The 26,631-nt window shown below is 43.5% G+C and overlaps 2 protein-coding genes across 5 annotated transcripts; both read left to right on the top strand.

The window, feature by feature from the left end:
* The first annotated feature begins 995 nt into the window (after window positions 1-995).
* On the top strand, window positions 996-3,163 carry npy (neuropeptide Y). Of its 2 annotated transcripts, XM_040121730.1 has the most exons (5): window positions 1,047-1,090; window positions 1,268-1,322; window positions 1,410-1,597; window positions 2,655-2,744; window positions 2,839-3,163. In XM_040121730.1, exons 2-5 carry the CDS (start codon window positions 1,305-1,307, stop codon window positions 2,858-2,860), a joined length of 318 nt encoding a protein of 105 aa, XP_039977664.1. In that variant the 5' UTR covers window positions 1,047-1,090; window positions 1,268-1,304; the 3' UTR covers window positions 2,861-3,163. The 2 variants fall into 2 exon arrangements, with proteins under 2 accessions (XP_039977665.1, XP_039977664.1); XM_040121731.1 differs by lacking the exon at window positions 1,268-1,322 and having other exon boundaries at window positions 996-1,090.
* Window positions 3,164-3,927: 764 nt separating this feature from the next.
* On the top strand, window positions 3,928-25,071 carry pals2b (protein associated with LIN7 2, MAGUK family member b). 3 transcript variants are annotated; one of them, XM_040121690.1, is made up of 14 exons: window positions 3,930-4,543; window positions 10,963-11,025; window positions 14,012-14,283; window positions 18,152-18,270; window positions 18,917-19,069; window positions 20,668-20,820; window positions 21,046-21,273; window positions 22,202-22,333; window positions 22,439-22,535; window positions 22,857-22,925; window positions 23,021-23,182; window positions 23,298-23,500; window positions 23,740-23,868; window positions 24,711-25,071. In XM_040121690.1, exons 3-14 carry the CDS (start codon window positions 14,139-14,141, stop codon window positions 24,885-24,887), a joined length of 1,767 nt encoding a protein of 588 aa, XP_039977624.1. In that variant the 5' UTR covers window positions 3,930-4,543; window positions 10,963-11,025; window positions 14,012-14,138; the 3' UTR covers window positions 24,888-25,071. The 3 variants fall into 3 exon arrangements, with proteins under 3 accessions (XP_039977626.1, XP_039977624.1, XP_039977625.1); XM_040121691.1 differs by having other exon boundaries at window positions 3,941-4,543; window positions 18,152-18,252; XM_040121692.1 differs by lacking the exon at window positions 14,012-14,283 and having other exon boundaries at window positions 3,928-4,543.
* Window positions 25,072-26,631: the final 1,560 nt, after the last annotated feature.

Consider the following 26,631-nt stretch of genomic DNA (forward strand, 5'->3'; position numbering starts at 1 on the left):
CACATTTAGGCGTTTTGTTCATGTTGAGTGTCCCAGTCTCACTTTCCATCGGATGGAATGAACTGCAGAATGAAATTAGTGGACTGATTCAGTCAAACAGCGTGTCAAAAAAGCAGTCGTGAACATGAGTCGGTTTGAGACCTTTTTATTCCAGATCACCCGAGGCGTCGTCATAGGAGCTTCCTTCGGTAAGAACGCTGCCTATAGAAGATTCCATTTGAAGTTCACCCACAGTGTTACATTAATGCCACTCTTTTGTGACCTGGGTTGGGATTATTGATCTCATTATGCAGAAGAATCACTCGTTGAATGTGAAATCATTTATCATTTTCTTTCTCATAGAGAAGACTCATAAACACCAAAACACACACTGTATGCTTGTATCTACTGTTCTACATTGTATGTTTGAATGCAACAGTTATTAAGAGGGTGTATATTGCAGATGTGCCTGTTTATGTACAAACCTGGATTTGAGATTTAGAATATAATGTTTGTTACATTAACAAGACAGTCACTTAATTCAGGACTATAAAGGGAATAATATATGGCAGATGTGCAACAGTGACTAACTGGTGAACTTATCATACTTTCTACAATGTAATTACTCCATTATCCATGTAATGTTATTATAGGGACATGGGTTGTCTTATTTGGTTAGTATCCTAAAATGTATTTGTAGCAGCTGGATTGGCCACGTTCTGTAAAAAAAAAAAAAAAACACTTCATCCCCAATCCCTCTTGGTCTCATTGGAAACTAGGCTTATTAACTCATTCTATTTTTAGTTAGCATTGTTGTTTTACGTCTTTTAAATTAATGGAAATAGCTTTTCCGAAAGAAACACACACACACACACACACACACACACACACACACACACACACACACACACACTAATGACAGCATCAGCTGTGACGTTCACACGAGAAAAAGGCAGAGACTTGGGGCGCTAAACGGGCGCAGCTCTGACGCGCTTTCCTACTGAGCGTCTGGCGCACACAGATATAAAACCCAGCGCACACCAAGCGCCCGGAGGAGCAGAAGAGACGTCACCGGACAGCGCGCAAATCTCCCTCTGACCCACTGGGAATTGTAAGTATCTTGACATTTGCCTTACCAAAAATACTGACGTGAAATTCTAAACTTGTTTTAAGTCTCCCTACCTGACTTTTGATGCTGTGTAAGCAGCTGCAAAAGTCCCGATGATTTGCGGAGCCCCATCACTAGTAATTATGTTTGCATGTTTTTTTTTTCCCCCGCACCAACTAGAAATGTGTTCCTCAAGCAGTGGCTTCAGAGCTTAAGAATGAAAAGTCTGAGCTCGGTAAAGAGTTACAGTTCATTTAAAAAACGGTGACACAAGTGTCCAATGATGTGAGACAGACTAACAGTTTTTCCACTGCGCCGCCAGATGCATCCTAACTTGGTGAGCTGGCTGGGGACTCTGGGGTTCCTGCTGTGGGCGCTGCTCTGCCTGAGCGCCCTGACGGAGGGATACCCGGTCAAACCGGAGAACCCCGGGGAGGACGCCCCGGCGGAGGAGCTGGCCAAATACTACTCAGCCCTGAGACACTACATCAACCTCATCACGAGACAGAGGTAGGCGGACTAATTACGGCTCTCTGCAAGAATACCACGGCAGAGGACACAAGACAGTACAGCAGAGCAGAAGGAGTGTGCTCTTAAAGGGTCATTTGGGTTCAGCTTTAATTTGATTTCAAGGACTACTTTGCAATCATTTTCCTGCCAAAACGACTGAATTGATGATAAGAGAGTGCCCACCGGCCACGATATTGCAGTCCATTCTTCTTTATTTGATTCTATCATTTTCTCAATATTTCAGAGTTCTGCATGTAATGAGATGGTAGCTATCAGCTGAAAAAAAAAATATTTGTAAGTTCAGTGGTCCTTCAGTATATCCTTCAACTTTCGGCCATTTTCTGCTAAATCCCTTAACGCTGTAGCATTTCAGTATTTGAATTTTGGCAGGTTGGTTGTGCTCATGGCTGGAATGGCATAGGTTCCCCAGAAAAAAATAATATATTTAATGCGAAAATTTGCTCTTTAGAGGCACTTTCCCTCAACATCGTTATGGTCATCAACAAAATGGGGATTATATCCATAAATCCACTTTTGCTGCTGTTGCTGTTGGTGCTTTTGGTGGCACCTTCTCCTACGTTATTCCCTCTCACTCGTCACAGAGCGGGCAAAAAAAAAAAAAAAAACCTGAGGAGAAGTGACTGCCACGGCCAGCATGCCGTGTCAGACCACCCACAGTTTTCGGCTTTATTCCGAATGTCGGGGGCTTGGATGCCGCGGCAGGCATTTAGCCACCCAGGGGGACAAGCACACCGGCACAGCTTATCATCTGAGGGACAGAAAGGGAAATATGACCACCTGCGATTCAACTCCTGTCTGTGCCTGCTGGGTCTCGGTCCGACTGTGTTCACTTGTAATTGGTGATGTGACACGAGGACATGCAGAGTAATGGGTTCAGTTATTTGTTTCCCTGTGACCGAGCCAAGCTCTTCTTTTTTTTCTTTGATTTTTTATTCTTTATTTTTATTTTGACAGCCTAAAGGTTGAGCTTCTCCTCAGCTTGAGAAATAATAATAAATAATGTCTGTCTGTCCATCTGTCTCTCTGTTTCTCTCAGGTATGGGAAGAGGTCCAGTCCTGAGATTCTGGACACACTGGTCTCAGAGCTGCTGTTAAAGGAAAGCACAGACACGCTTCCACAGTCAAGGTATGTCTGTGAGTGTTACTGTGAGTGTATAAGCACAACATTTCTGTAACACTCACAGGAAGCTGATCCTTGATCTTTGCCCCTCTCGCACCAGATACGACCCATCATTGTGGTGATGCTGCCATCAGCCTTGGCTCCACCTCACTGCCGGCCCGCCACTGCAGACATTCTGACCTCTACACATCTGTCACTTCGTACCCTCCTACGCCAAAAGACCACCCTGCCTCTGCCCCCTTTTACCTCTATGAGCCGCCACATATATTCCACCCCTCCTCCTTAACCATCAGCTACAGTCGAAACTGCTTATAGTATGTGGCATAAAGTTGTACATAGTTTATTCAGAGTTATCATCTGTGAAACATAAGGTCAAATGGGGGAGGGGCATGTTGATTGTATTGTATAATTGTGCTATTAAAGAATCATCGTTCGAAGGACTGTATTACTTGGCATCTACTTGATGTGCTAAATGTATGACAGTTGGATCCTTTTTGATAATTTGATTCACTAAACCATGGAAAATATTGCAGAGTTGTGTAATTTGAGTTTTCAGAATTTCAGAACCGGGCAATGCTCAGCAGACTTTACTGGAAAAGCCCAATCATGCATATTCTGCATGATGAATTAATCAAGATGGGGCAGCCAACTGTCAATTTAGAGAGATCGCTGGTCCTGAATGCCACATGACAAAATCTCAAACACTGTTTGCTGGATGTCCCCCTTCAAGATGAGATTGAGTTTGGCAATGTGGCACACCTTGCCTCCCGGCTGAAACCGACGACTGCGCAGGCTAATGTCGCCCTACGGGACTGGATAATGGGGCAAGTGCAGGCAAAGTGCATTTAAACTGGGTCCAACAAGCATGAATGATCCAGCAAGAGCCCGCATGGTCAGAAAACATCAGGGCAGCTAACGGCGCTCTCTTGCGGCCGTAAGGATAAGTAGCTACTCCGAAGCTGAACGAAGGGAGAGATGGCATTTTCCGGAGCATTAGTGCAGCTACGCGAGTGGTTCGCCCGCCGCAACCTGCCGGGGAACCAGCCCGCAGAACATAACTCGAGCAGCTCCGAGACACAGCAGACTCAAGAGTCTGCAATGGAGACGGGACAGGCTGCCCCAGAGAAGGAGAAAAACATTCAGAGGGTGACTTATTGGCATCCATGCAGTGGCCCGAGGTTTTACCTTAAGTGTAGAACCAGTCATTAGAAAACAGTGACACCTCGTCATTGACGAGACCCGAGCCAGGAATTGAAGACTTGACACATGCACCACTCTCTCCCAGCTGAAGACTTGGACTCTGATAAAAGCCGAAAAGTTCTCCGCCGGCGTCGGCATAAACGTGGCCTTGTGGAGCCGTACTTGTTGTCAAACGAGTAAACAATCTCGTGCTTCTAAAATAGTTGTATGGAAGCGATGGCGTCCATTGACTTAAGAAAGTGCAGCGTCATAGTCTGGGCAGACTTTTCCGTGGTAGCCTGCTTTAACATCCATAGCCTACAAGTTGCTTTTGAAATAATGCTAAAATGTAGTCTATTTATGTGAATGGACGAGTGTTTGATAGAAAGAAGATACTATAAGCTACGCACAATACAATATGCGTTCACTTAGCGAGGGTTGAATCCCAGTTGCCATTGGTCTATGCTCTATGGCGTCAGGCGCGGGGGGGCGGGGCGTGTCGGTTTGATTGGCATCGTGTTCTCTGGTAGTCTGCTGCGGGACCAGGACAAACAGCTGAGGGGGGTCTGAATGTCCAGCCGGGACGGTCGGGTGGACTACGGCGAACTCACAGGCACGATTCACAGGTAAGTCACGGCCCGCGGTCGTATCTTGCGATGGGTAGATTTCAAATGCGTTCATGCCCGGGCTCTCCAGCGGGAGACAAAGGCACTTGGCGGTGTTGAGGTGCAGTAGAGTTTGACAGGAGGGGAGGGTCGCCCCCCGGAGAGCCCGCTGTGCCGCGAGAACAGGTTTTATTCAGGCAGAATTCAGTTTGCTTTGGGCGCCCGCTGTGGAGTCGGACGCCTCCTCTCCCTTTTTCCTGCATATCACGAGGAAGGATTCAGTGGATGGGTTGTAGTCGTAAGTGTGCGCAAGCCACAATGGCTCGGATGGGTGATTAAAAAATGGCCGCACGTGTGGCGAGATCGGTGTGAACATAAGTTGTCTGCTCAGCCAAAACATCGCAAGCCTTTTGGCACGGGTCTGGCGCACGGTTCAAGCGCGCGGGTCTGGCGCACGGACGTGGCCGTGCGTCACCAACCGTGGCGTAGATTCATGACTGGGAAGACCGGTGGGAAGAGCTGCCGGTTTTTAGTGCGGACAGGATCAAGAGGCTGGAACGCGCCGCCGTCCCGAAATGATAGACAGAGAGAGAGAGAGAGAGAGAGAGAGAGAGAGAGAGAGATGCTTTAACTAGCCTAGGACAACAAGTCGTACACAGCGGGGGGGTTTATCTTATTTTGTTGTCTAGAAAAACTTTCACAACAAAAAGGCTCTCGACAAAGCATTATTTGCATTTAGCTGATGCTGAATGAAAACGGAGAAGGGGACCAGTGGCTTGGCACAGGCTGGCGGACCCCAGGCGCAGCCAGACGGTCTTATTGATTTTTATTTTTTGTCCTCCGCTGAGATGTATGAGTGCACCATCTAACGATAGTGCACTATGTCAGAACCGCTTTCTGGGAGCACTTAAAGGAAACATAAAACCGCCCGCATATCATAACCGGCTACAGCTCTCAGTGAATCCTGGGACTTCCTTGATGAGAGGAGCACAGGGTCACTTCGAAAGGTTTATAAGCTGTTTAGCCTTCCGCACGTGATGGGGGAAGCCCATGCACATACGCAATATCCTTGGGGATCCTTCCTGGGAGGGGCTATAGAGGCCACCAGACCACCGAGAGGGGTTGCATGGATCTTGTTGCATCTAAACTATGGTTCCTCTCTTCCTTTCAGATTTATAATAAGCCCTAATCAGATTTGATGAATCGAATAAGAGGAACAAAAGGAGGAAGGGAAGGAGACAGAGACAGTTTAGTGCTTTAGAGTAAATCTGCAACCCCAAGGGCAGGGATATCCAGTACGACGTTTGAGTCAGGATCCAGGATGACCTTTATTGTTCTGCTATTCAATTAGTTAGACTTCTCAGCCCTCAAAAGCGCATTCCTTCCTGTCAGTAGGGCGGGGGAAAACAAGAATTTCAAAACACACGCTCCTGATGCTGGAAAATATGAGAGTTGTCAGTGAGTCCAAATCCAACACCCAGAAGCATCTACTTTTCCATTATTAAAACGCAGCTATGGGAGGGATGATACAGAGAAAAAGGAGGAAGGGTCGCGCAAGAGAGAGGCAGATAAAGGGACACACACACACCCACACATAAATACACAAGCTCACAGACCGGAGTGACTCAAACATCCTAGCTGTGAACAACACATTATGTACACACCTACATTCAACCCTCCCTTCCCAGCACTCGGTTGCAACTCCCTATATTGTTAACACACAAATGACCCCACAACAGTTATCACAAGCTAATTGGATCTCTGTCGAGAAAATACACAACTCAATGCTTAACCCATAAAGAGAGGAACATTATTTTGAAATGAGCAATGTGTCAGATTTGCTACCAGGCAAGAGAAGGCAAAAGTCTTTGGCCGTTTTTGCTGCAGCCTATAGTGCTGATTCACCAGATTTGATCCAACACTAAGGCCTTAAAGGGGCATACCACTGCAGATAAACAATAAAATAATCTATGTAGCATAAGACAGTTTGATGTTATGTAGGAAACACCTCCTTTGTCTATCATTGCCTGATATAAGAAAGAAAATGTTGAATCTTTGATGCTGGATTTTCATTCAACTCCACAAAAAACAAAAAAAAAACAATGAGAATGGGGAGGATGACAGAATAAGCATGTATGTGAGATAATCAGCATGTTTTCTGCTGAATACTCATGCATTAAGATCATTCATTTTTACTGGAGGAGCTCCAGCTAGTGGGTTAGAACAAAAAAGCCCTGTGTCTATCAAAGGAGATACATAGGACTATGCTTGTAATTCTCACCGGTATACAAAAAAAAGTCAAACACACTCATTGGACTCTTTTGATTCTTGTTTTTTTCTCCTTATTTCTTCCTCCCTCTCGCCCCACACATCACTTTTTTTACCATCCAACATCACACGACATCAGTTCTCTCATTTTTAAACTTAGCAGTCGTGTTAAGTGCTGGCGCATCACTTCTGCCACCCTCATCCCCTCCCTCTCTTTTCCTTAAGACTAATGATCAGTAACAGGAGGCTGGGAAGGGACAGAGACAGAGACTCAGAGACTGAGAAGGAGCAGGTGCAGCCATGTGGCAGGTCAGATTATGTCACGAGGTTCTCATTATTAAGAACGCTGCATTTGTGGTGCCGTAGGATTTTGACGAGCTGGGGACGGCCGTGTAATCATATGCTAAGCTTCGCCAAGCTGCATGGCAAAGCACAGACATCCCACCACCGAGGAGGGGAATCAGGTCATCACATGGGAATGTGATTTGGGAATGTGCACTGATGCAACAATTGATGTTTGTGTTAAATGGTGGTAGTGTAGATTGCAGTGTCAGGTGAAGAGTTGAGATAAGCATGAATCAGCAGAAAGGTGGATAAAGCTGCATTCTCACCACTTGTGGTGGATTTGGAGAAACTGAGCTGATTTGATCAACTTTTTATTGACAGCAGTATCAACAGCTGCAGCAATAATAGAGCAATAACTGGCTAAAAAATACAGTTGTGATTAATATTATGTAGATATTGATCTGCTAAGGTGGCCATCTCGGCAGTAGCATTATAATCCTCTTATAGCGCGGCCGTGTGAAGACATGGAGTGACCTACATAGGGTTTGTCTGGAGGCAGAGGGTGATGGTGAGAGGCACGGCAAGATGGGGTTTGTTAAGGGGGGTTGGTTATATGAGTAGTCAGTCAAAACGTGTCATTACATGTAAGTACACGCTAATTCCTTGAATATCTTGTTCCCTGCAGTGCTCACTACCACAATGGTGTGATACACAGGGAACGCGGCAGCTCAGTGCTCAGGAAAGTTTACAAATTGCTCCTTGCTACCCCTGGAGTCAGCCAATGAAGTGACATCTGGACTCCCAGGCAGCACACAGAGCTCACTGGCCTCCTTTTGTGATTCTCAAGTCATTGAAAGGAACTGAGAGTGACGGTTGCTCTCCGAGGGCAGAGAGTGTGTTTCAGGCAGGGAGAATAGAGGTGGAGAGAACATATAGACATGATTTGAATGGTTCTTCCAGGATGGATGCCCTATGGCCTTGACTGTGTGCGTGTGTGTATGTGTGTGTGTGTGTGTGTGTGTGTGTGTGTGTGTGTGTGTGTGTGTGTGTGTGTGTGTGTATATTTGTGTTTCTTGACCCCAAGGGATGTAGCATATTACTCCATCCGAGAATATAAACTCACAAACTGTGCTCAATGAGACACTGAGTCGGGGGTAGGGGGGAGATTTCCCTGCTAGCGTGACTAGAACTGGAGGAATTAAAAACCCCACGGCCTGCTGATGTTTGTCCGTGCTTTTAATAGCGTGCCTATGCACACACACATCAGTGTGTTTTCGTGTGCGAGATAGCGATGATGTTTTGTATAAAAACAAACCCTCTGATTCCCCCCATAATCCCCTTGCTATGAGCTGTCCGTCATCTGAGTGCTTGGCAATCGGGGGCACTCAGAGGGCTTTTGTTGGTTTGTTCTTTCGCACAGACCAGCCAATGGCGGCTGGTCCTTCCTGTGATTTTCTCTCTGTCCCAGGCGGAGGAAACAGGAGTGGACAGCGGTGGAGGTAATGGGACATCGGGGGAATTCTGAGTCCAGCGCGTGCTCACTGTTATACTCACCGTGAGATAGATTGACCTGTCTGGTGAAACATTTAATTGCGTGTTGTAAGCCAGTTCCTAGTCTTTGAGATGACCTGGTTTGTGCATGCAAATAAATGCATGCACAAACTCTCCAGATCTATTCTATGTAAAACAAATTCTCAGAAACTATTCGTGCACATTCAGATACAAAAATATTTTTCTTCTCACGCAACTATCACTGCAGGAACTACCAGTTACCTGACAGTTTCTATAAAGAGTGGAACAGATTACGAAGGTGTTTTTATTCAGACAACCTCTCACACCACTCTTTTCTCTGTCGAGACTCTCTCCTCTCTTCCCTCCCCTCCTCTCATTCCCCCATGACTTGAGAGGCTTTTCCCACAGCTCGGTTTAATCTTTGAGGAGTCGTCTCTCTTTCTCTTCCTCTTCATGACTCCTAATGAGCCTTTTATCTATTCCCTACCCTCTCGCTCTAACACTCTTCCCCAGAAATTATCCCTCTCCTTCTGCTCCTTTTTATACATTCTTCTAAAATCAGGTTGTGACCCGTCCCTTCCCCTTTTCTGATCAGTTTTTCCTCCTCCCTCCTCATTTGGACATTTGATTGGCCCGGCTCCTGCTCTGTGGTGCGGATGACTTGGTGAGGGATCGCCCTGGTGGTTTTGGCTCCATTAACATTCTTCCAAAGGATATCTTTCACTTCCAATGAGCGTGCCAAGCCTGATTGTAATCTGTGTTGCATAATGAATCGACCTCTCACTCTCTCTCTTACTCTCTCTTCTTCTCATACAATGAACGTCCAATTAGCTCTAGCATGAGGGGTGAAAAGACCCCAGTACAGCAAAAGGGGATAATGGTTAACTAGTGATGAGTAGTCTTCTTCAGTGCTTTGTGATCGCCTTGCAAATGTTTTAGCACTTGGGAACTGCACTGACTGTGCGTGTGTTGCTATGACCCACACTTATGAGAGGAGCTGAAGGTCAAAGGGGAAGTGGACAGTGTGATCTCCTCCTGACCGTGTTTGAGAAATATTCTTCATTTAAGGACGTTTAGCAGATGCTTTTACATGCCGAGTCAGCAGGTAGAGCTTGTGACTTGTAGTGACTCGCTCAGGGTGAGAGAAATGGAGAAATAGAGGGAGGGTGAAAGAGGCTGAACGAAATGATGCATGTAAGAGTGATAATCTATTGCTCTGTGGGTGAGTGCAGGCATCAGTTATTTGTAATCGCACAGTTTCATTGTTTTTTTGCTGACTCGCATGTTCTAATGGTCCTATTCAAAATGGCTATTCAGAGCAGCATGAATGGGTTTAGAGCCGCCAGACTTTCCAGTTCTGTTAGACAGATGGTGCTCTAAACATCGAACAGTGGGGCAGGGGGTGTTGCAGTGGAGTAGGGGTTCTGTCATTTCCACATTTAATTATAAAGGAAATGGCCTCTGAAACAAAGGTTTTGTGGCTAATGCAGAAATTTGAAATGCCCGATTTGAGTTTGACAGTTCACTCTTGACCTTGAAACAGCAGTAGACAATCTCAAATCGAGGTCCACTTACTTGGTCGTTCCGGGGCTTTCGATCAGCTTTCATGGTCTTCATCAGCAGATGTAGTTCGCTCAGTTGCCACGTAACTGATGGTAAAACTCACTATGGTTTGTCAGTGTTGGCTTAAAAGATGAGGATGGCAGGTCATTGTTCTCCTGACGAGGACAAATGTTATATTGTTGAATGCTAAAATAATTGTCAGCTAATTCTGATAACAATACTTGGCTGGTATTATTTCATTTTTTTTCACGTAAATGCAAGTTCCTAGCAAAGATCCATCAATTGTAGGATCAATGGTTTTTCCACAGTCACTTTCACTTTCAACTCATTATACAAAGTATTATAAAGATATTTTTGCTAGACAAACAACATAGGAATGACCAAATTGTTTCTAAATTCCCTTGAGCATTGCTTTCTGCAATTGCTGTATCTGTTCTTGCTTATTGGCCGACATCTAAATCCTTGATTAGGTAATATTGGCCAATAATATGAAGCTTTACCAAACAGATTAAAACTTGACACACTAAACATAGTGATGGTGTATATGCATGAGCGAGTTTGTGAGAGAGGAGTCTTTCTAGGCCTGAATGCATACTGCTTAGTCATTACTTTCAGAGAATAGTGGCCGTCTACTACGTTGATGGCGCCGTGCCAGCTGATGACGCAGGCATCCTTTAATGGCTGAGGACAGTGGATCGCGCGTCGCTCTGAACGAAAAAGCAGCCTTAGTCTGCAAACAGGGCACCCCTCTTGCAAGAGGATGAGCCTCACAAAAGTTTCACACGTCTCTCCCCCTCTCTTTCTCCCTCCAGGTCTTCGCAGTCGACTGATGAGTAGCCAGTAGGACTGGGGTTGGGCTACACCGACTGGCACAGGTAAACACAATGTCTTCCTCGCCTCTTGGTTGGTACCGACTCCCTGGAGACATTTAGCAAAATGTTTTCTGCATGCTGACATGATTTTGTCAGTTCAGTGGGAGTACTGCCAGTCCCCGAAGCACAGATGTCCTCATCACTGCTCTTAAAAAAACATCACATTTAAGGAAGTTAGGAAGCAGCTGGTTTTCCTATGGGTGTTCTATGTTAATGCAGATTTCAAGGTTAATAAAGCATTTTTTGTACATGAAGGAAGATGCTCATATTAATCTAAACCAGTGAAATTGAAGTTTCAAGGATTTTATACAAGAAAGATCTGTATATATTCATTTACTGCCTATGAATCCTACTTGAGTGTAACTTGCTGAAAGCACACCAGGTACGCTTTTGCCCCTGTTGGGTACCAGTATATTTCTGTCAGTGCGGGTAAAGTCTGATGTATAATATTTGTCAGACTTCGACTTTGTCGAATCTCCACATGCTGATATATATGTTAAAGTCTGATCACAGGTACAGAGTTCTTATTCATACGGCCTTCTCCTGCCTTTTCAAATACCAGTGTGCTTTTACTCAGTGCTATTTACATACAGAAATTGGCTTATTGCTGAATAATAAACCCATTAATTTAATTGAACCGCAATCTTATTTTACTTGTCATAGACTTGGAGCTTGGTGAGCACTTGTTTTCCTAAAATCTGTGTTGACTTCCCACGATGTTTTGTTATGGCCTAAGTGCTTTTCTTCTCACACAGCTGCTCTGCCTCAGTCAAACTCAGTGTGAAATCAGCTCTCGTCTTTTTAATTTCTAAAGAGGAACACTTAGGTTGGCATTTTGGAGGAAAGACTTGTGTGTGTGATAAAAAGCTGTGAACTGCCTTTAGTTCTGTGGGGGGGAAATGTACTGAAACATTGTATTGATGCCCAAAGGGAAAATATCTTGCTCCTGATCATGCTTGGTTCAAAGGCAGTGGTAGCTACTCAGTGTGTTGCTAAAAGCCATTTCAACTATCGCCAAACCAGCAATGTTAGCCTTGTAGAGATGTTTGAGCTCTGGATATGATGACAACGGGAGAGAGAGATTCGGTAATCCTGTGCTTTCGTGGCCAGATTAAAATCCCACTGTTGGGGGAGGGGTTGACTGGTAGTGTTGAGGATGGAGTTGCAGGGTGGATTAAAGCCTACAGATCTGCTCCTTGCACAGCTGTGTCGTTGTGGGAGGGGCTTCTTGATGCGTGGCGAAGGGGAGGAGCCTTGTTTTAGATTATTCGCCTCTTTTGCTTTTCCTCTGGCAGTCTTGATATTGCAACAGTTGCAAGACGGACAACCGAGAAAAAATTCTGCTGAGCTTTTGCAGTTGGGTTGTGTTATGTCATATTATAAATACAACACTCATATTTGCAGTGGCTCAAGGGGTTTTCTGGCTGCTTGGTTTTTAGCAGATGCAGCAGCGTGGCTGTAGGGATGTCAATTTTGGTCCCTCAGTCAGTCGGCCAGTCACTTTGGTCGGGACTGAAATGTCTCGGGCTGCCATTGTTTAGCCTTTCATTGTCCCCAGAGGATGAGTCCTAAAGACTTTGGTAAACCCCTGACTTTTCATCTAGTGCTACCAGCATGTCAAGATTCTCACTTATCCAACATCTACTGGATGGATTGGCACAAAATTTCATACAGACATTCCTGTTTCCCATTGTAATAACTTTGGTGATCCTCTGACCTTCCATCTGTGTGTTGGTTTTTGATCAAAAAAATTGCAAAATTAATGACATTCACAGCAGCTTCAGCTGTACCATAAAAAATGCTAAACTAAGATGATGAACATGGTAAACATTGTACATGCTAAACACTGTACCCAAGTACAGACTGACAGAGCTGCTAGCATGGCTGTAGGCTGTTGTTGCCATTATTTCCAAGACTGCCCTGATGTAAAATGTTCATGCTTATTCTATGTATAGTGATTATTCGTTTCCATCATCTCCATATGAAATGAGGCACTAGGGAAAATCATTTTAAAAAGAAAACAAGGTTCCTTCTATGAAAGTACTGCACCTAGTAGTTTTCCCAAATGTTTTTAGGCTCAGGAGTGGAGAAGCTCAAATTGCGGCCCCAAAAATGTGCATAATCCTGTCAGCACCTTAAATCCACTTACATAGCAAGAAGTAAGGTGGTATGGGCACATTAATTTAAGCAGGGACATAGATGAAAGAAAAAACTGGAGAGGGAGAAAAAGCTCCCATTAGGCTGGCACATGCTGCTTTAAGGAGGTGGGCAACCACTGAGGGAATATGTATGAGCACAATCTGCTCACACAGAGTCTCTGCACATTGCTGCAGCGGGGTGTCCAAACCTTGAACAATGCGAATGAGAGAAAGAAGCAGGGAAAGAAAGGGAATGTAGGGTCAGGCCCCTTTCAGTAACACTTATGTAAGATTACTTACATAATAGCACATTCAACTGGTGTGTTTGTGCGTGTCTGCCTCCTTCTAGAAAAGAGGGGGGCAACTTGACTTTGGGTGGGGTCGGGCAAACACAAGGAGGGGTAGTTGAGCTAGCTCTCAACAGCAGGAGAGGATTGTGGATTATGTGTGTGTGTGTATGTGTGTTATCAAGGGGGGGGGGGTTAGGAAGGGAAGGTATTAAAGCCAGAGTGGAGGGACGGGACTGACAAGCATTGAATGCATGTCCACATCTGTGTATGCGATCCAGCTCTCCTACCTACCTCTCTCTGTCTCTCTTCATGCCTCTCTCTCTGAACCCATTTTCACAACAGCCCCTTCCCTTTTTCTTAAATTTCTCCCCCTTATCTTGCCTCCTCCTCCTCCTCTCCGCTCCTTTTTCCCACCTTGTCTCTTAATATCCTCTGATCTTAATCCCACTCTATTGTCGCTCTCTTTGTGTCTCTTTGTTTCTCTCCTTCTCTGTCCTCAATCCCCCCTCTCTCTCTCTTTCTCCTCTGTTCTCTCTCTTTCTGTGTTTTTTGGGAGTTTAGAGGGGCAGCAGTGCCAGACAAGAGGATTGGAGGACAGAAGACATAGTTGCAAAAAACTACTGGTGGTTTACTAGTGGTTAGCCTTAGCATACTTGTGGCAGAAGGGAGGAAGAAGGAGGGCTTGGCGATGGTCACAGCTATGGAGGATGCCTGTCCTAATGGGGTTCGGAAGGAGGAGGAGGAGGAGGAGGAGGAGGTGACGCCCCTGGGACAGCCTGGCGCGGAGGGGCCCCCTGCCATTCGTTCCACCCAGGGAACAGATACGCCTGGAGGTGAGGAAAAGAGGAGGAGGCGAGGTGTCACATATTCAGATTTAGAGAGATACTGTAGTCTTTTTGTTTTGAAATTTGCGATGCAGGGGTTGATGAAATGGTTTCATTTAACATTTATAATCAGAAAGCAGTATTGCTTGTCAGGTAACTCCTACAGAGTGATGACACTACCAGATTTTTCTGTTATCTTTAAATGTAGATGATCTGACCATCCTTTAGAGCAGTGGTTCCGAACCCGTAATGTCTATCGTGCCCCCGCACCAATGTCAGATGAATTTAAGTAGCTACCCCTTCATCAACACTTGTGTTCATCTGAATTAATTTTAAACTGGATGTTGTTTAACAATATTAATACTGTGTATTTGAACTGTAAATATTTAGGCTGATTTAGTCATGTTTGCATTTATAATACTATCACTTAGGAGTGGCAAAAGATTTCAACCAATTATCCATGACTTTCAGCTAACTGTTCTGATAAATTCAGTTATGTCAACTATGTAGCCATTTAGCTAACTATTTTTAACTGTTTATCTGTTCAGTTAGATTTCTATTTCAACCATTTATCCATTACTTTAAGTTAATGCTAACTATTTAAGCTTTTTATCCATGAACTACAAGTTGTGGCTCACTATTTTAAGTGTTTATCCACTACTTTTAGCTAACTATTTATCTGTTTATTTATTACCCTAAGCTAAGGGTAATAGAGTAGTCTGGTCCTTTGCTGACTAGTTTTTCCACACATTCTCAATCTCAACGTGTATACAGTTCAGATGTTACAGCTAACTCAATATATGGATATTTTTTTCCAATCAAAATGTAATTTATATTTTTTCAAATTAGTACAGCTAGTCTACAACATACCATCTGGCAACTGCAGAAGTATCCCCTGGGGTACAAGTAAGGTTGTATATCTCTCCTTTAGAGGAGCTTCTTCTGTAAGAGTTGCTCATTTTCCCTGCAGGTGGTTCGGCTCTTCACCTTCACTACTGAAAAAAATACACTGAAGTATATATTTTTTTATAGGTGATGTTACTTTTGTGCCAGTCACGGTGCTTCTCTGATCTCCATCTCGAAAGCTAAAGAATAATAATACCACATATAATACAGGTTGCCAGGTCTTTTCTCTGCGGATTTGTCTCGCGTTCTTTGAGAAACAGAGTTAGGAATTCTTAAGCAAGGAGTCTCTGCATTGGCATTCAAACCACACAGTCTGGTAGGTGTACACAGAGGCGGCGGTCACACGGTAAGAGAGACTGCAGACAGACAGAGTGCCACAGAGGGAGGAATTAAGAGCAGGTAAGCAGGATAATTCATTATGTAGATGAATGAATCAGCCTGAAAAACAAAACACTCTACTGTACACTGTCCAGTGCCGTAATCTGTTAGCTTTTACAATTTCTTCAGGCCAGGATTGGGAAGAGGCTGGTAGGTGGTTGTATCACCATGCCATATTTCATAGGATTATAGAGACTTTTTGGTAGGAGGCTTTAGTTCATCTCCAATCTCTCACTAGATGGAGAAGCATGCTGTGGTTGCTGGTGGAGATGAGTAACGTACACACAAGTACACGTGGCAGGGTGGGGAGGGGGGGGTGAGCAAACATTCCTGTGGTTGAGAACACGATGACACAATGAGCTGACCAAGTGGGTATAAAGGTCAACAGACAGACAGAGCACAAAAACTTGGATGTACGGTGGTTGGAGACAGCGTTTATGTCTGTGTATTTTTGAGATTGTGTTCAAGTATGTTAGTGAAGTTAGTTTTGACGCCTCTCGTATGAATGTTCTTTCTCTCTTTCACACAAACAGGACAGCTGTGCACATTTTCGATTTACTCAAGACTCCTACAAGCTATAATGTTTAAATGTGAAAATTTGAAGAATCCAAAAAAAAAAACACATAATTCTTCAAATTTCAGGGGGTTGTACCATGACTAATTTTAATTAAAGTGTGAGTGAGTGAGTGAGTGAGTGCACTGCAAGCAAGCTGGTGTTTTAATGCTTGTTTATGGTTCTGGGGTTGTGTGGATGCCTTTACTACAATTATAGCTCTGCTCTGAAGGATCGTGTGTGGTCCCTGCAGAAACTTAATATCCTGATCATACCATCTATTGTATATCTGAACGGAGCTTTAGATTGTGTCTCTGTGTTGTCCAGAAATAAATACTGTATATCGCTTTATGGATATACAGGTTTTATTGTCTGCAGTGCAGTTTAACCTCCCTCCTATCCATTTGTCCTTCTTTAAGAGGATCATAAATATTTAAGGTTTGTTTTTGTATGGAGCCTGCTGTTTATGCAGTCTTTCTCTGCTCAGTTGTGATCAAGCCACAGGGAGGTCTTCTCTTCACTGTGAGATAAATTGTATTTTTACAATCTCTTCCTTCGTAATCATATAACTGTGTAACTCCTGTATGTATGAGGAATAAATGATAAAAGCTACAAAAATTACACCGTCAAGATTTAGTTTAAGTGATGTGGCAATTTTTGTGCTATAAACCATAAAAAGTAGAATGAGATTCGATCTAAAATAGAGACATAGATTTTGGATGAAAAATACTATCCAACCCCCACAAAAGAAGCGAGTGTGAAATTCATATTTTTACATGTGAGAACAAGTGCACCATTCCCTACACTCTATGGCGTGTCACACAAACGCAGATACCGATACGTGAAATGGCCGTGTGAAATGCTGTTAAATGATGTGTTCATTTCCCATGCAAAATATCTGAAACTGCATCTATCGTGTGAATTTATCACGTTCCTCCTGTCTGCGTCCCAAAATGTCCTTGGGCAAGACACTGAACCGTTGGCTGTCTCACTTGGAAGTTGCTTTGGATAAAAGCATCTGCCAAATGAGTAAATGTAAATTTACATGTGTTTTTTTTTTTTTTTGTTGTTGTTTGTTTTTTTTGGAAGGGCAAGTTGTTTAACATTTTGACAGTACACACATCAAACCCATAAAACACCACAAACAACGGCAGCATTTTCATATTTGTATTTCCAAGGCAACAATTTAGTATGTGCCACTTTTTTCAAATAGGAGATTGAAGTATTAGACTATGACTTGACTTTGTGACATAGGACATTAGCTAGAGTTACAGAGTAATAATGGGCTAGCAGAGCAAAAAATAGAGAAATTATGAGAGTGAATCAACTGAATACAAGTGCTGACTGGGCATATTTACCACCCACATAAGTGTATAATGACACACAAACTCACACATAGAAACGCACACGTTCCCAGGGCTTTAAGTGTCTTAAACGGGCTTACATGGGCTTTGAGACCCTGGCATTAGGGCGTTAGCTGGCTGACACCTACAGCCTTCGTCTCTCCCGCTCTCTGTTTGTGAGCACAATGTGCAAGACTCTGCAGAGTTCATTTGTCAGGGAACCTTCTTACAACTTTAGCCCTGGATACCTGGAGTTTGTTATGCTTTAACATATATTTTATGGTATATATTGTGTGTAGGCCGTTGCTTGAACCTTCAAGCTCTGCATGAAGAGAGTGAATGGACTGCAGTCATGGCAGATCAAGGTCTCAGGTTTTTTTTGTTTTAAGGGAGGCACTTTCCCTGCCATGATATATTAGATATTCATATCAAAGAACTTGTCACGTAGTTTTGTCGCATTTTCTGCCCATTTTTGCAATATGCTACTGAGTAACACCAAAGTTAGAGGATGACACTGACATTCATTAAGCAGTGACTGCTTCTCTCCCTCTAGCTGCTGCAGCATAGTCAACACTGTTGTGTGTTTGTGCTTTGTATGACTTTCACGCTTGGCTACTCTTCTTATCTCTTTCTCTCTCTCTCTGTCTGTCTCTCTCTGTCTCTGTCTTTATCTTTGTCTTTCGACCTGTCCATCCAGCCATGCAGCAGGTGTTGGATAATCTGGGTGAGCTGCCCACCTCCACGGGCGCCAAAGACATCGACCTGCTCTTCCTGCGCGGCATCATGGAAAGTCCCATTGTACGCTCCCTGGCTAAGGTAGAACACACACATAGCTCGGGGTGAGCAGCAGTGAGCAGTCTAACACACCAGCCGGCTCCGAAGCCTCCGCCCGCTGCACCCAGCAGTGCTTTGCTTGCTGTGCCTGAGGTGCTGAAGGACAATAAGGCTTTGACTAACAGAGTGCACAGTGCATTTGCACACAGAGGAATTATACAAATGCATACATACTGTCAGTAACAAGTAGCTTTACCCTATTGTACCTTTTTTTTTTTTTTTAACTGACATTTTATATATTGCCTTTGCCCACAAACCACACGCTCTAACACACATCTTCACTGCTGTTCGATATCTCGTGTGCACTGAGTTCAGTTAGAGGACAGCTGTAGTTTCTGCTAGACAGACTGTCCTCATTTTGCACCATTCAGCTGCTCCCCGCAGCGCCGTAAGTTGTAGAGATGACAGATAACGGCACAAAAACAAATACTCATTTGACTTTCAACAGTGTACCATGGGACAGACAGTGGCTTGCTTATACAGCTAAATAAGTCCCACAGTAAATTAGCTCTACGCTATATGTAAAATCCAATATAATGTCAGCAGTCACTACTACACAACAAAAATTAGCTCAGTTCATTGCATCGATAAGAAACCCTCCCTCCCTGAGCTTCTCTGTCTCCCCCAGGCTCACGAGCAACTTGAGGAAGTGAAGCTGGAGGCGGTGCAGGACAACAATGTGGAGCTGGTGACGGAGATCCTGGGCGACATCAACAACCTCAAGGTTAAAGATGACAGCGCGGCCGAGCTGTCCAGGATCCTACAGGAGCCACACTTCCAGGTGAGACGATGAACACTCGACGCTCATACACACACATACCGCACCACTCAGAGTATATGCTGCATGTTAAATCGTTGCTCTGGGGATGAGGTAAACAAGACATGATTTCTGTGCTGCTAGTGGATTGAATATTAACTCAGGTTGGGAAGTAATGCACAGGTGCCCAGTGACACTACTTTAAACAGCTTTTTTATCACATATTATTGCAGCTTCTTTGCATGTAATACCACTGATTGACATTATAAATAGATGTTAAATTTGCTGCTCTCTGTTGACAGTAACTTCACATATAGCCAGTTCACAAAAGCTTTTCAAGTCATGTCTGTAGCACCCCCTTTTTTTGAGCAAAAATGAATGTAACCGTTTCTGTAATAAGATAACGTGTGAACTAGGTACTGGCTCTGATGTTTTTCCTTCACTGGTTTAATGAATAGTAAATGTTAAACGCAGCCTGTACTTGTAATGTTTTGACTGTAGCTACAGTAGCTCAGAGCTGATGTTCTGGATCCCATCCTAATGCATCAGTAGGACACTAACCTCTATCCCCAGACCTGCCAGGGGCTTTACACAGGTTAGACCAATAGGAGTTAGACTTCAGAGCCCAGCGAAGCCTGTGCACTAATCAGCGCCCTATGTGCTGTAAGCTGGAGGATAAGACTCTGTTGACCTACTGAGAGAGAGAGAGAGGGAGAGACAGGGAGAGACAGGGAGGGAGGGAAAGGCAAGCTGGGCAGAAAAGACAGAGGGAATGAGGGAAACAGATATTACATCACATATTGAATGTGTGAGTTTATAGACTTGTTTGATTTCTGTCACTTGTCTCTTTGATTGTTGGTAAGGTATTTTAAAAGTAGTCCCGATAGTATATGAAGAAACAGCTTTGGATGAAAGCCTGTGTAGGGATATTCAGGGAACCAAGAATTAATTGAATGGATTTTGGTGGTAATCCATATTTGGGATTTATGCCATTAGACGATTAGTTTTTTGGTTTTTTTAGCCACAACTTTAAATATGCTAGTGAGAAGGCACATCCGGGTGGAAATTTGTTATTTAAACAGCGTTGTTCTCACTTACAGATGCTGCACATTTGCAAATTAGATTGTTATTCCGTGTCTGTAAAGGCTTCTGCTCTGCTGTCAGCCCTTGAGTTGACTGTTCGTATCTCTAATTGTCCCACTGTCCCGTTTCACCATTCTACCATCTGACAGAGTATTCTACCACATACCGTTATCATCAGTTTTTTTTTTTAACTTGGAACAGGATGATTGTAAAAACTAAAATGTAGTGTAACAGTAGCACACACAGAGGAGACATAAAGTCAGCAAATTGGCTCAGTAATGTCAGTTGCACAGAAATATAAAGTTTGCCAATATTGGCTAACATTAGCAACCTAAAGTTACCGTTCATACGAGACCAAGTAAGGGTGTAATAGCAAAACCACTGACTGTATTGAACTGAGCAAAGGTTTGTTTTATTGCTTATGGATTCAACTTTTCATTTGTAAGAGCGAGAATTTTTTTCCTCTTTCAAAACGTACACAGTCTGACTTCAGGCATCGTCACTCGCTCTCTCTCTCACCGTGTCCTTCTCGCTCTCAGTCTCTTTTGGAGGCACATGACATAGTGGCCTCAAAGTGCTACGAAGTCCCGCCACCGGCTGAGACGGCCAACGACGCGGCTGTGAACAGCGCTCTCATGCAGGCCGATGCTGTGCGCATGATTGGCATCCGAAAGAAGGCCGGAGAGCCACTGGTGAGCAGAGTCAGACGCTGACTGAAAGTGTGTGTGTGTGTGCGTGCGTGTGTGTATACTGCTAGAATGGAGTGGTTGAGTACATGAATACCTAAGTGAATCATTAAGTGTGTGAGTACATGTCAGAACAGTGGGATGGGGGTTGAAGATGGGTGAAACAGGGTGTGTATGTAAAACCCGATATCAGAGGATAAACTTCCTCCTGCTCCCTCTCCTTCCTCTCAGGGCGTGACATTTCGCGTGGAGAAAGACGACCTGGTCATTGCTAGAATCCTGCACGGCGGCATGATTGACAGGCAGGGCCTGCTCCACGTGGGCGACATTATAAAGGAAGTGAACGGGAAGGACGTCGGCAACAACCCCACCGAGCTGCAGGAGATGCTCAAAGACTGCAGCGGAGGAATCACGCTGAAAATACTCCCGAGCTACCGAGACGCTCCTGCACCTCCACAGGTACACTCACACACAAATGTCATATGAGATGATGATGTAAACAGAAGCATGCACAAGTATGTAATGAATGGCAGATGTCGGGTAGTGGTACGGGGCTGGTGGTCTTTCCTATGGCCTTCCCACAATCCCCTGCGCAGGAATGTGAACCCTTGGAGCCCTATTAATAACACTCCACATGCTATCTAGGTCACACAAGCCGTTTTTGTCTCTTCCACACACTCCACAGACACACACACACACACACACACACACACACACACACACACACACACACACACACACACACACACACACACACACAAACACACATGCTTCCTGTAATCTCGTGCTACCTCACATGGAAAGTACAGTAATTTTCCCTCATGCATGCAGCACAATTTCTTTTACCAGTCATGGCTCCAGAGTAGAAAGATCCTGAAGATATTGTGCATCCTAAACAAACAGACATACACTTGGAAATGCTTGTTTGGCTGAAATTGAATGAACAGCAGTAAAACTGAATGAGACATAATGCAAAATCACATCCTGCTCTGTGGCTCAGGGCGCGCTGCACAGTATACTTTACTGGCTTGTTTTATTGCTTCCTCTGGCTGCTTGTTTAATCTAATACGTCGGCCAGAGCACTTACCATTCCTGGCAAAAGTCTCCATTGCTGGCGCAGCGTGAACAGCTGTGTCGGATGCAGTGTGGGACGTGGAATGTAATGGGTGTGAATGAGCCACTCTTACTCTGTCAGTGTGTGAGACAGCGCGCTGAGCTCAAGCCTCTTTGTTTTGCTAGTTTGTATGTCTGTGTGTTTCGTCGACAAGCGCCCAGATTTTTTTTAATTTATTAGAAGTGCGTCAAACGTCCCTATGGCCACAAAAACCCCTAAATAGGTATGAGTTAACTCCTGCAAAGACTCAAAACTGTGCATGTGTCATCACAGGTTTATGTGAGGCCATACTTTGACTACAACCCAGCCAATGATAACCTGATCCCTTGTCGAGAGGCAGGGATGGCCTTCAAGAAAGGCGACATCCTTCAGATTGTCAACAGAGAGGATCCCAACTGGTGGCAGGTGAGCTTTCAGCCATTTCTTTCCTTTATGTTTCTGTCATTGAAGATCACAGGAACAAAAACGTTTTCAAGACTTAACTAGGAACTGGGCTTTAATCCGTGCCAGGCATGTCATGTGGTGGGTGGTGCTACCGGACTGATTCCCAGTCAGTTCTTGGAGGAGAAGAGGAAAGCTTTCGTCCCTCGAGACTTTGATGGATCAGGTCGGTCAATGCAAACATTTCTTGTTGGTGTTTTGTATAAACACAGTGCTTTCGTTAGAGCTGAAACTCAAGTCTCCAGTTTCTGTCTTTAGCAATGCTGGTGGCGAAAAGGTGAATTGGCTTAATGTCTGTCAACTGGTTCGCCTCCAGAACTCTGTCACTTCTCTATTGCTTTTACCACAGGAAACTGATTTATGATGAAAATGCCTGGGTAGCCAATGGTTTCAACACTCAGAAAATGGTCCATGCCTGCCCCCCTTTGACCAAATGCCATAATTGCAAACATGTACGAGTGCATGAATGTTCAATGTTGTTTTGCAGGGATCCTTTGTGGAACCATAGCTGGAAAGAAGAAGAAGAAGATGATGTACCTGACAGCCAAGAATGCAGGTCAGAAAACTCTTTACGCTGTCGACAATTAGCTGACATCTTCATTATCTTATTCTTTGATCAGCTAACAGTATAATTTGCCTGTGTTTAAACAGAGTTTGACAGACATGAATTGCAGATCTATGAGGAAGTGGCAAAAGTGCCACCATTCCAGAGAAAGACGCTGGTTCTGATTGGTGCACAGGGCGTGGGTCGACGCAGCCTCAAAAACCGACTGATGGTCCTTCAGCCCACCCGTTTCGGCACAACTATACCATGTACGTTCTGCCGTGTTTTTGTCTGTATTTCTAAATTCTCTCACACCCTAACACATTTTTTTTTTAAGTTTTACAAATGTCCAATCAAAACATATAATGGAATTTCTTCTGTTAGACACCTCACGGCGAGCCCGTGATGACGAGCTGGACGGCAACTCCTACCACTTCACCAGCAGGACAGAGATGGAGGTGGATGTGAAGGCCGGCCGCTTCCTGGAGCACGGCGAGTATGACGGCAACCTGTACGGCACCAAGATCGAATCCATCCATGAGGTGGTGGCCACAGGACGCACCTGCATCCTGGATGTCAACCCACAGGTAAGAGACGGTTTGAGGACAGTAAAACTTACATAGGGTTAAAGTTTAGACATTCTGAGGGTGAATTTGATACATATTTTACAGTGTTGAGAGAGAATTTGGCATTATCGGATAATAAGGAGGGGACATTTAAATTGATGAGACAGGAGAGGTTGATTTGGGAATTAGAAATAATTCAAAGCATAAGTTCCTCGCAGTGTTACAGACGTACTGGTTTGACCTCTTGCGTCTCTCTCCAGGCTCTGAAAGTACTGAAAACAGCAGAGTTCATGCCTTACGTGGTGTTCATTGCGGCGCCAGATTTTGATACACTCAAGGCCATGCACAAGGCTGTGGTGGACGCAGGCATCACAACAAAGCAACTCACGGTAGGTTAACACTCACGCACATCTTTTGTGTCCACAAACACACACGCAGCTGCTGATGTGTTTACATTACCCACATTAAGCCACTCAAAAAAAGAAAAACAGACACATGGGCACCTGATTATACATTCACATATTCACATAGCAATACCGCATTGTCAACATACTCCATTACAAGCAAAAGACCTACTTTCAAAGTTTTATTGCAGTAAACCTAGCAGAAGTTGTGGTCAAATTGAAATCAATATCAACAGTAAAAGCAAAATTACCCTTTTACTTTTCCCTCTCACCGTATTATTATATTAATTATATTATATTATATTATATTATATTATATTATATTATATTATATTATATTATATTATATTATATTATATTATATTATATTATATTATATTATATTATATTATTGCATCATTGGTATTCATAAATTAACGTGTATTTTCATCTTGTACTGGGTTGACATGGAGCTCACTTTATATTTTGTTGGGTGTTTTAATCAATACAAACAATATAATTCCATCATCATTTTTTTAATGTAAAATGTTAAGTTACAAGTATCTATCTATAAATTTATCTACAATATTTTCCTCTGAAATAGTGGAGTAAAAGAGTAAAGTAGCATAAAGCAGCTGTTTTTTTTTTCCTTCTTCAGCTGCAAAATGCCTGTTAAAAGTTATTCAAATCACATACTACCACTCGTTCATTCAGTCGCTCTTCATTTTCCTACCTGCAGCCACTGACTCTTTCATTCCTTTGTGCAGTAATGCAGGCGTCTGTAGGGAATCTCACATCACCAGCTTGTATGTGCTTCCACAGCTCACCTGTCCTTTGTGTGTTGGCAGGATGTGGACCTGAGGAAGACGGTGGATGAGAGTGCCCGCATCCAGAGGGCCTACAGCCACTACTTCGACCTGACCATCGTCAACGACAACCTGGACAAGGCCTTTGAGACGTTACAGGCCGCTGTGGACAAACTGTGCAGTGAACCCCAGTGGGTCCCAGTGAACTGGGTGTACTGAGGACCAGCAGCAGCCACTCTGAGAGGGTCACACTGACCCACCAGCATGTGTGTGTGTGTGTGTTTCTGACCACGAAGGCCAAAGAAGAGGAGATACTCCTCCTATTGCTCTTTCTCCTCTTAGGCCTGCACGCCGTGCAACTTTTTTTCTACTCAATAAAGGGAAAGAGTGCTTATTTATTTTATATCTTTTTATGAAAGATCTTTCTATTCAATGTGGAATTCCAGCGAGAATGAAACAAAAAAATCTGGTCACGTACTTGGGCCATATTTTTGCATTAATTTATTGTTGTAGTAGTTACATGTCTTATTTTGTAGTCGTTTCTCTTGATTTTACGTGTTTGTCAGTCTTCCTTCATGGACACCCAGGATTTTTGATCACCATCCAAGCTCAAAAATGAAGATAAGGAAGGGATGGATTAGAAGATCTCTGAGCAGTCATTGTCCAAGACACCTGTCAGTGTCACATCATCATCGCCACATCTGACCAACCTGTGTAGCTGTGTATTATTTTCACCTCCCTACAACTGAGTCCTTTAGTGACCTCTGTCTTATGTAGCTGGCCCTAATCTCTGCTAACAGTGTCATCCACAGGATACACTGGGCAGAAATAAAGAGGTTAAAAGGCCCGTTTGTGCACAACTCCTCCACTATGTGAAAGAAAAACAACTTTATAATGTACTTTTTCAAAGATCAAACACTGTCTGTGTCTGGTCATTTTCCCTAGTTTTATTTTCTGACACTAGTTTTTCATCAGTGTGGTGATTTATAGAGTATAGTGTTTTGTCACCCATCATCCTTTGCTTTGATTTTAATTATCCTGTTATCAGCCTGTCTGTCTGTCTGTCTGTCGTGCGATCATCCCAGTGTCACTGACCGTCATCTGTACCGTCTACATAAGCCAATTCGTTAATGTTTTATGTATGTGAATGTGGCTCAGACCCATTTTTGGTCCTTATCTTCAGCGTTGCAGTATGCCAAAGCCTGAATCATACTCCGAATAAAGTTTGAAATTCACTATTGTTAAATCTGACTGGTATTTCAACTACAGGCTGTAATATGAATTTAAAATTGGCCATAATGTGACTCTGGATGGTAAATGCATGTGGCAAAGCCAGAGGGCAAAATTGTAGTACAACTGCATGTCTCATAATGCTTTGTAAATCTTTGTCAAAACAGGTAAAATATTTCAAAAAATGATGTTAAGTTTAGGCCACTTTACTAGTTTCCATTTTGCGAATTCATTTGTTCAGAAAAATGACCTCATATGGATATTCTTTGTGATATATGTAACATTTCAAAACTCTGAGGTCAGCCTGTGCCACATTTTAGAAAACAGCCCTACTGCCTGTTGAAGTGTTTCACATCAACCTAATGTCTTCAGATTTGTTTTTACATTTTTATCATTAGAGTTATGATGAATAAAGTTTATTAAATCTCACAAAACCGGATCTTTTTTTTTTTTTTTAAATGACGTATATTATTTTATTGTATACCTTACAATATTAATTACTGACAAATACTAAACGGAGGGCTGGGTATCAATACTTGTTTGGGACAGAGCAAAATGTATCTGTAGCACCAAGTATTGAAAGGTGTCAACTGTTGTTGACTGTCAAGTTGTCAGCCAATGCTTGATCAGGTTTCTTGTCTTAGTTATTAGTTATTTTTTAGTCAGACTGTCTGACCCTGATTTAACTCATATTTTGAGAATTTTAGACGGTATTTTATCCAAGCAAAGTCCT

This window comes from Xiphias gladius, chromosome 24 (assembly GCF_016859285.1).
Source record: "Xiphias gladius isolate SHS-SW01 ecotype Sanya breed wild chromosome 24, ASM1685928v1, whole genome shotgun sequence".
In the NCBI taxonomy this organism is placed as follows: domain Eukaryota; kingdom Metazoa; phylum Chordata; class Actinopteri; order Istiophoriformes; family Xiphiidae; genus Xiphias; species Xiphias gladius.

Bases quoted from the DNA above. Each gene is read 5' to 3' on its own strand.
- npy (XM_040121730.1), top strand. The intron at 1,598-2,654 runs GTAGGCGGACTA...TGTTTCTCTCAG, and splicing joins AACCTCATCACGAGACAGAG to GTATGGGAAGAGGTCCAGTC. The intron at 2,745-2,838 runs GTATGTCTGTGA...CTCTCGCACCAG, and splicing joins GACACGCTTCCACAGTCAAG to ATACGACCCATCATTGTGGT.
- pals2b (XM_040121690.1), top strand. From the start codon at position 14,139: ATGGTCACAGCTATGGAGGATGCCTGTCCTAATGGGGTTCGGAAGGAG. The intron at 20,821-21,045 runs GTGAGCAGAGTC...CCTTCCTCTCAG, and splicing joins AGAAGGCCGGAGAGCCACTG to GGCGTGACATTTCGCGTGGA. The intron at 22,536-22,856 runs GTCGGTCAATGC...GTTGTTTTGCAG, and splicing joins TCGAGACTTTGATGGATCAG to GGATCCTTTGTGGAACCATA.